We start from the raw sequence: 8,724 nt of genomic DNA, 5'->3' as shown, positions 1-8,724 counted from the left end.
CGCCGCTTATTTTTCGACCCGCCGATAAATAAGCAGCCCCAGCCACGACATGACGTGTCCGGGGCTCATCACGCCCGGCTGAGAAGGAAACTCTGGGGCAGCCCGCGGCTTCGGGAGCATTCCCGGCGGGACCCGCCCGATCCGGGGCTCCGCTCACGCACGCCTTTAGAAAAGCCTCGGCAGCGCCGAGGGCAAGGACAGAGCGCCGCCGGGGCTCCGTGAAGTGCCAAGCGAACCGCGCTGTCCGTGTTCTCGTTCACTCGTTTATTTGTTCGTTTATTTGTTTGTTTGTTTGCCTGCCCGCGGTACTCGGTTCATTTCCTTCCGGTGCATCTCCGGCGCGGCACACCGCCCCTGCCCGGCCTGCCCCGTGCGCAGGCGCGGCCCGCGGCGGCGATGGGCGGGCGGGTGACCCGCGTGTTCCGGAATTTCAATGTGGAGAACCGGGCCAGCCGCGAGATCAGCAAGGAGAAGCCCACGCCGGCGCCGCGGCACCGCACCGCCCGGCTGGACGCCATGGCCGGTGAGTGAGCGCCGGCCTCGCCCGCCCGCCGGCTCCCGGAGCGGCACCGGTGACATTGAGAGCGGCGCGGGGCGCGCGGGGCATGCCGGGAGCCGCGGCGGCGGCGGCAATGGGGCGGCTGTGGGGGACCGGGGCGATTACAGCGGCAGCAGCGTGAGGGAGGCTGGTGGACGTGGCCTGGTGGGCTGGGAGATGGGGGCGGTTGCTGGGACGGCTGGGGGGGACTGTCGGTCGGTGGAGGTGGCTGGTGGGGACAGGACCTGGGGACAGTTGATGGCGCGGGTGGTTCTGGGGACAGCTGGAGGAGGCGGTGGGATCGGTGGTGGCAGGGATGGTGGCACGGAGCGGTGGCTGAGCAGCACCGAGCGTGTGGGTACTGTGTCCCGCCGTGCTGTGACAGGTGACAGGCCCAGCCCCACCTTGTGTCGCTGAGGTCAGGGCTGTGAGAGGAACGACACCTTCCCCAGAAGGCAGGTGCATTTGCGGGAGCTATGCCTGCCGCTGGGGAAGAACTAACAAAAAGGAAACTATTTGAGTCAGATCAATCTTTATCAATCTTTCCTCCTTTTTTTTTTTTTCTCCCTTCCCTTCTTCTTCTCACTGCCTTTAGATAGCCCAGAGATAAAAGAAGAAGTTCTCAGAAAGGACGATAGGTTCCTCACCTTGCTTAAAGACGTTTATGTCGAGTCCAGAGATCCACCGGTGCGGGTGAGTGCATCTCTGTACCAGCCATACCAGTATCAGCTTTGTGGCCTTCAGACTCAGCACAAAGTCTAGGTCAAGAAAAATGCTCTTTGTGCATAAAAGCTACTTTTTTTCAGTAGATAAAAGTGGTGTTTTTATTACTCTTCTATACATCAATAGCACTGTGTCTGACTCCAGGTTTTGAATGTGTGACAAATCGTAATTATTATGCAAGTTCTAAATGCTGACAGAGTCTTCCTTTTTAACATTGTGTTGTTCTTATATTGTTTTTCACCTAAATTCCTATTTCTGCTTCCTGTGAGACAGGATACTTCTCAAGCCTTTTGCAAAGATAAAATAGTTTGCCAGAGATCATTTGTGGAGTTGTTAGAAAAGACTGGGACTGTTGAGGGAGCAGGGATGTGGTTGAGGACAAAGATGTTTACTCTATAATGAAGTCTTTTACTCCATTAAATGTTATACAGTGCAGAGACTCTTTTTATCCAGTTAATGGAAGCGCCTTAGGTTTTTTCTACATAAACTTGTGGGTTGTATGGTCATCATTTCCTTATTGCCACTGGCTGCAATCTTTTACTTGAAAGGCAAAGCACACTCCTTTGTAAAATGCAGACTGGGGTTCAGTATCTTCTTTTCCATCATATTGTGCTGTGGCTTGTGTGTTTTACCTGTTTCATTATAGGACCACTTTATTCCAGCTGCTTTATTCAGCAGTAAATTTTTTTATAGTCATTTAGCAAAATCCCTAAGTCTCTCTAATTTCCCACTTATATGGTATTCAAGTCTAAAAATATTTTAAATGCAAATAGATTTCCTCAGTCTTTACGTGAAATTTTCAAGAAATCTCTATCCTTAATGTCCATCACAGAGATTAGGACTCTAATCTTGAAGTGCTGAAGGTCTAATTTCAGTATCTTTCAATATTCATGTATAAACCTGTCGGGAGAGATTTGAAAAAAGCCAAAGTGGAACAGATCTTTGCTTGTTTCCATGCCTACTCTGAGTTTGCTGCCACAGACTTGCCCTTGTGCTGTGTCTGCTTGCAGCTGTTAGAGCACAACTGAAGTGTAATCACAGAGACTTGTGGGCAAAGCAATACAAAAGCTTTCTCCCATGCCTGATGTTATCCTGATGACTTTGTGCATTGTGTACATGATGTGTACACACCTCTGTGTGTGTTTGGAGTGTCTGCCTGTGGTAAGTGGAAAAGCACCAGCTTGGGAGCCCTGAAGTGGCAGAGTCCCAGAGACAGATGATCTAATTAAGAGTTGAAAAATCATTCATTATCCAAGCACAGTTTTAGCAAAAAGTAGAAGACATGGAGTACAGGCCAGACATTCCTTGTAGCTCAGAAACAGACACAGAGGTGCTATAGTATCCACATCAGTTTTCTCAGTATCTGAGTTAATACAGAGTGCCTGTGTAATAATCAGTGGTTGTGGGCTCTGATTACTATATAAATACTTCTAAATTTAAGATAAGATTAATTGTGTCTTTTTTTTTTCAGTGTGATTCACTGATTAAATGTTAATAAAAGGAAATATGAGGAAGTGAGAGCTGTTTTGGAGATTACTTGGAAATATGAAGGGACTTTAGAGAAGACACTGTGTGTCTACATGTTGCAGTAGTCATGGCAATTAAACTCCATATGATGCTGCAAAATAGCAGGAAAGCTTGTTCTCTAGACAGAGCAAAAGAAGGAATTTCTTTTAGTAGGAAAAGTAAAATTTGAAAACAAAAGGAAGGGGAGAGAGACTACATGAAAAAAGTTTTCCAGTGGTATCAGAAGGATACCGATTTGTTGTATGACATTTTTGTCCCTTCCAATGAATCAGTACCAAATATTGGCATATCTGGATTTACATTTGCCTACCAGAATCTGTAGTTTGCCTTGTATGAAGGGCTGCCAAGCCAATACAACACTTAGAGTGCAGTGAATAGGAGCTTTTCAGCATTTGGTTGGGAGCTGACACTCTATGTAGAATGGCTGTGGAAGAAGCTAGGCTGGCTAAGCTTTTTTTAAAAAAATGGGGAAAGCTAACAGGAAAAGCTAAACAGAAAAAATATTTAGGAAAGCAGCTTAGCTGCTTACAGTATGTATAGTAAACAGAATTGCTGTTGAGCTCTTTTTGTTTTCCTTCCCTCAATTAGGTAAAAGATGGAGGTGGTGAACATCTTCCAAGTAAACAGGAGGAAAAGAGACTTACAAAATTAGGCCACTTGGAAGGTCTAGATGTTAAGAAAGTTCCCAAAGGCAAAATTTCCCTTGTGGAGGCTCTGACACTTCTTAATAATCATAAACTTCAACCTCAAATATGGACTGCAGAGAAAATAGCAGCAGAATACAGTCTGGAACTGAAGGAGGTCAACTCTCTTCTGGAATTCTTCATTCCTTTCGCTGTGCAGGAATTTCCAAAAGAAAGCAAAAAAGCTATAACAAGCCATAAACCAAAAAAGTTAACATAAAAATATTTGCCAAAACCTTTTGTGATCTCACTCGTGTCTTCATTTTATTGTCAAGTATATTCCATGTCTGAAAATTCAGTCGAAACATGTCATCCAGCAAGGCTACTTCCTCATGCCAGTGAGATGTATTCAAGCAATTCCATTCTGCATTGGATGGCTTCAGTGAAGTGCAGCAACTACAGTTTGTAAACCAGAATATGACTAATTCATGATATGACAGCATGTCACACAGTTCTGACTACCCCATTCAAATGTTATGAACTCAGTTAAAGCATTTTACCTTAAGAGATTGCCTTTCTCAGCAGAGACTTCCTGGCCTGCAGCTCAAGAGGTGCTCTGTGAGCGTTGGCTCTGTAATTTCATGTTGCACTGCTCTTTCAAGGAATTGCTGTCAAGGTGTGTGTATATAACAAACAGCTGTATTTCTTTTGTGTAAGAATGGAATGGTATTTATACTTTGTGAAGAAGGTTAACCACAAGGAAAATTCAGTTGTGTCAAATATAAAATAAAAAGAAAGTGAACAGCAAGAAGGCCTCTTTCTGGTGCTGGAACAGCAATGGTTCATATGTAACTCCTCTTATACTCTATTCTCATTTAGCTTAAATGCCTGCACCTCTCCAGGTGCTGTTAGTCAGGGAATTTGTAGTGATGGTCTTCTGGCATAAGTGTCTTGCAGCAGCCCATGGCATCTGATGTATGAGGAGCAATGCTTCATATTAATAGGCAGCAAGGACATACAACTGGATGTACTAATTAGACCCACTAGGAAAACTTCTGTGAATGTTTGCCCATCCTGTTACAACAGTCCTTTTTCCCTGTGGAAGCCTTGTCTGATCCAAGTGTGGGGTAGATCAGGTCATGTTTACTCACAGCATGCATCTATACAGATGACATGAGGGTAACACAAACTGTGAGGTAGTGGTGGATTTTAACCCTGATACTGTGACTAGTCATGTCTGTAGGTAAGAAGTTTTGCACTGATGGTTAATCCTGTAGCAAAATGTGGTCAGATAAGCTGGGGAGATGGGGCAGCAGATAATCAGAATTGATATTTGAAAATGCATTATGGTTGCCTTCCTTTAAAAAACAAACCCAGAATCTTTAATTTTATGCCTGTCACCAAAGAAGGTGAATTTAAAGGGTATAAGTCTGTGCCAGGCTTACAATGTAATTTTCTTTTCATGAACCTTTCTGCCAAGTCTTTGATTTGGAGTCTGGTAAATGTCTTATCAAGAAAATAATCAGCTTTGTTATTTCACAGCAAGATTCCTTCACCTTCTTTGAGTTGGAACACAGTATCTCCAGTACAGTTTGCCACAGTGTATTTGAAGGTTATGTTTGATTCATTTCTGAAGTACATAACGCTGTACAATAGTGGAAGATGTCACTACGTGCATTGTATAAAAATTCAAAATTGTTAGTTGTAGGATGTGTGGCTTATTATTTATCCTCTAATACAATGGGATACAGAGCTGCACTCTGAAACTCATGCATCTGAGGTATGCACCACATTAAGATTGCTTTGCACAAAATACTGTTTTATAAAATGTTATAATGTAATATTGTAGGTAACACAATGTAATATTTAAGGTAACACTCAGAAAACAGCTGTGGAATGCATTTGGTACAGATACTGTTGATATTGAAGATGCTGCAATTTCCTGTAAAATGAATTTTATTATGGATTGAAGTTGATTAAAAACAACTACAACCAGCACCAGACAACAGTTTAACCATGCCCTTTGACCACCTTGATATGTATTTTGTCTGTGTTCATGAAAAGTCTTGTGATGTGGCTGCACCATCACAGTGCTCTGTTTCACTTCATGGTACACTACTGTGTAGCTTACACCCTCCAGGAGCAGGCTTGTACTTTGGGATGTTTGGTGTCATCACATTCAGTGCCCCAGCCATACCTTCAGGACAAAATCCTATCCACAACTGTGATGATTGCAAAGCTGTGCCCTGTTTCTGTGCAGCCAGGATCTCTTCCTCAGAATATATTATCCACAGTGGGAAAGTAGATGTCCCACAGCAGAGTTGGTGTAGGGATCCCAGCTCCCTGCAAGCAGGTGAACTTGTGGCCCAGAAGGCTTCTCAGGAGCAGGGTAGTTCTCTGGCAAAGTGTGTTCAGCCCAGGAAAATTGGATGCAATGCAATTTGTCAGCAAGGGTTCTTCTGCTGGTCACCTGCCCCACCTGCTGGGCAGTGTCAAACCACTATTACAAGGGTATTGCCAATGGTACAGGATCATGTAAAAATCTGTACCATTATCTATTCAAATCATCTGAGGTGTGAATGTTTAGCTTTCACTGTGTCTTCCAACATGGGGCATGTCAGTTCCCCAAAGCTCACAAGAGCCAGGAGCATGGATCTTTATTCTGGTGGGAAAGCCTGATGAAGCTCTGCAACACTACAATCTTGTCCCATGTAGGATACTGACCACAGCATGTGTGTGTGCCTACAGTGATCCAGTATGTGTTTGAAGGTAATGCTGTCTTTTAGGGTTGATGTATGGAACAAGACTATTTCCACTGTTGCATCTTTTCTACAACTACTTCTATCCTTTCTTCCAGTTTCAAGGGACATTATACACATCAGTTATCTTGCCTGGTTACTAGTTTCTAGTTGGAAGAATAATGGTATTTTCTCTACACTTGAAACATGGTTTTGTCTGTGTCCCTTTATGTCTATATCCCTTTCCTGTTTGGCTGTCAGCTTAAGAAATAGGTGTTCTTCAAGCAACTGTTTTTTGAAGAGGTAATTATGGGGATTTTTTGGGAACATGCAGTTCAGTTTTCAGGTACTTCTATGTGAAGAATTTTTCATGTCTCATTGCCATGCATATTGTGAAACAAATTTAGTTAAGGTGGTTATGGCCACCATGCAGAAACATTACATTTGGTAGAGAACAACCTGTCTCACTCAGACTACTTTGTTATTATGGAATTAATGCAATGTGTTGCAAGTACTTTGTGATCCTGTAACGGATTTGTTTCATTTCTAGTGTGGCACATGGCTGACAAACTGCTTACATGTGACATTATTCTACCAGTCCTTCAAACATCACTGAATAAACCCCAGACCACTTTGAGCACCAATGCAGAGTGAATACACAGGAGCAGGCTGAGCCTCATTTGATAATGAGGGTTACATTCCTGGTGAGTCATAAAATTGACTGTCTTCAAGGGAGTTCCAGCAGGTATACTGGAATTCCTGGCTTGAATTTTTTTAAAGAAAATTTCTTTAGGGGTAGTCAAATACCTATTTTACCTGGGTTTTCTTGGACATACTCCTCTTTCTGTGCTCTTGTTCTATCTATAAGTCTATTCCCAGCCTTCTGCAGCCAGTCTTTGCTGCTACAAAAACTTCATGCAGTTGCATTCTTTCTCTGTTCTAGATCACATGCAAATGTTGATTGTATTCTGCCCTTTCAGTAACAACTGTTTTATTTCTGCAGAGCTCTCTTGCTTTCTGAGAGTAGCACATCTGCTGAGATAAAGATGAAAAGACTGAGCATATTTTGCACTGCAGAACTTATGAATAGGACAGGTTTTCAAAAGGAATTTAGCTTTGACATCTTCAAAAGCTACTCTGTAGGGATATGTGAACCTAGTAAGTAATCTGTCTCACCATATATGTATTAATTGTAGCTTGGTTCCTGCAGACTGATGGCAAGATAGCAAGGTTGGAGCTGTGAGGCAGGAGTGAGTTTTAACTCTGCTCCCCATGCAGTTTAGTAAAATGTGAATTTTCTGTAGCCTCCCAGCACAGGGAACTTGTCTTTTAAGCTGCCTTTTTTGCTCAAGGAGAAAAGAAGAGCGTATGTGTGATATGTGTATTAAACTTACAAAATGGAACATCTTATTTCTGTATTGGATAATCAAATCAAAGCTCAAGTAGTCATACAACAGGATCAAAATGCAAAACTTAAAAAAGGGTGACTGTCTCGCTTTGTTACATGTGAGCATCATGCTTGCATGTTTGAGATTGCATGAAGCTTCACATTTCACAGCTCTTTCTGAAGCCCCTTTATACAGGAGTTTCCTGGCTCTTAATCAGGTGGTGCCACTGTTGAACTGACAGGGCAGGCATGACCAGAGCAGGGGAGCTTCAGGTGCAAACAGATTTTGGTACTTGAGACTGTAGCAAATTGTACACCAACTGATGTGGTACTTGCAAGCAAATCACCCTTTTGGTGCTTGTTATTAAATCTCTTTCCAGCAATCTACAAGTCTGATGAATTCTGTTAACCTTTCACAATTTAGGTACTGCTGTGTTGTTACCAGAGCTAAATTTTTTCTCCTGAAAAAAGCCACAAATCCCATGGATTAAATTCTCTTAGAAACTTAACATTGGTTTTCTTGGTCTGAAACAGAGACTTAGATGTACACAGCAGCAGTGGTAACAGCAGCACATCTCCTGTATCATGCTGGAGGGAGAGCACTGTGGTGCTCTTGTGCCTCTGCAAGGTGGGGTGGGATTTGATGTGTCTGCCACCAGGAAAAGAATTTTTAAAAAAAGTCTGCCAAGATGGTTCTTTTGTGACTGTTGTGCAAAATCTCCTTTCAGTGTGGGTTACTTCAACTGCAGAAGCTGGTTTTAGGTGAGATGTTTTGGCCTCCTGAGAGGAGTAGTGCTGCACTGCCCTGGAGGGAAGCATGTGTGGCCAGACAGACCACACAGATATCTCCTATAAGGATTCTTCACACGGGAATTGAAAATGCATGAGTGGCATGAAGCCACTGTTTTTAGTAAGCTGAGGGAAATGATGGTGTGGTTGCATCAATCTCTACTTTTTCAAAAGTCATTCAGTGGCACCCACACCTGGAAGCTGGGATCACACAGGGACTGAGGAATCCCACTGCTGAGTGGGATGAGCTGCATGTGGTGCTGGTGAAAGCTAGAGTCTGTCCTGCCAGGGCTGCTGGAACTGGAAGCCTGAGTGTAAAGTCACAACTGGAAGCTCTACTTACACAGAGCTAGGGGTCTGAGAAAAGACAACAGATAGCACTGGTAACTTAGGTGCACT

General features: G+C 43.4%; 1 protein-coding gene across 1 annotated transcript; it reads left to right on the top strand.

Moving 5' to 3' along the window:
• The first annotated feature begins 362 nt into the window (after window positions 1–362).
• Window positions 363–5,425, top strand: NDUFAF4 (NADH:ubiquinone oxidoreductase complex assembly factor 4). The gene is made up of 3 exons (XM_066547510.1): window positions 363–523; window positions 1,134–1,231; window positions 3,377–5,425. Exons 1-3 carry the CDS (start codon window positions 397–399, stop codon window positions 3,689–3,691), a joined length of 540 nt encoding a protein of 179 aa, XP_066403607.1. The 5' UTR covers window positions 363–396; the 3' UTR covers window positions 3,692–5,425.
• The last annotated feature ends 3,299 nt before the right edge of the window (window positions 5,426–8,724 follow it).

This window comes from Molothrus aeneus, chromosome 3 (assembly GCF_037042795.1).
Source record: "Molothrus aeneus isolate 106 chromosome 3, BPBGC_Maene_1.0, whole genome shotgun sequence".
NCBI lineage: Eukaryota > Metazoa > Chordata > Aves > Passeriformes > Icteridae > Molothrus > Molothrus aeneus.
This window is presented reverse-complemented; position numbering and strand designations above follow the sequence as displayed.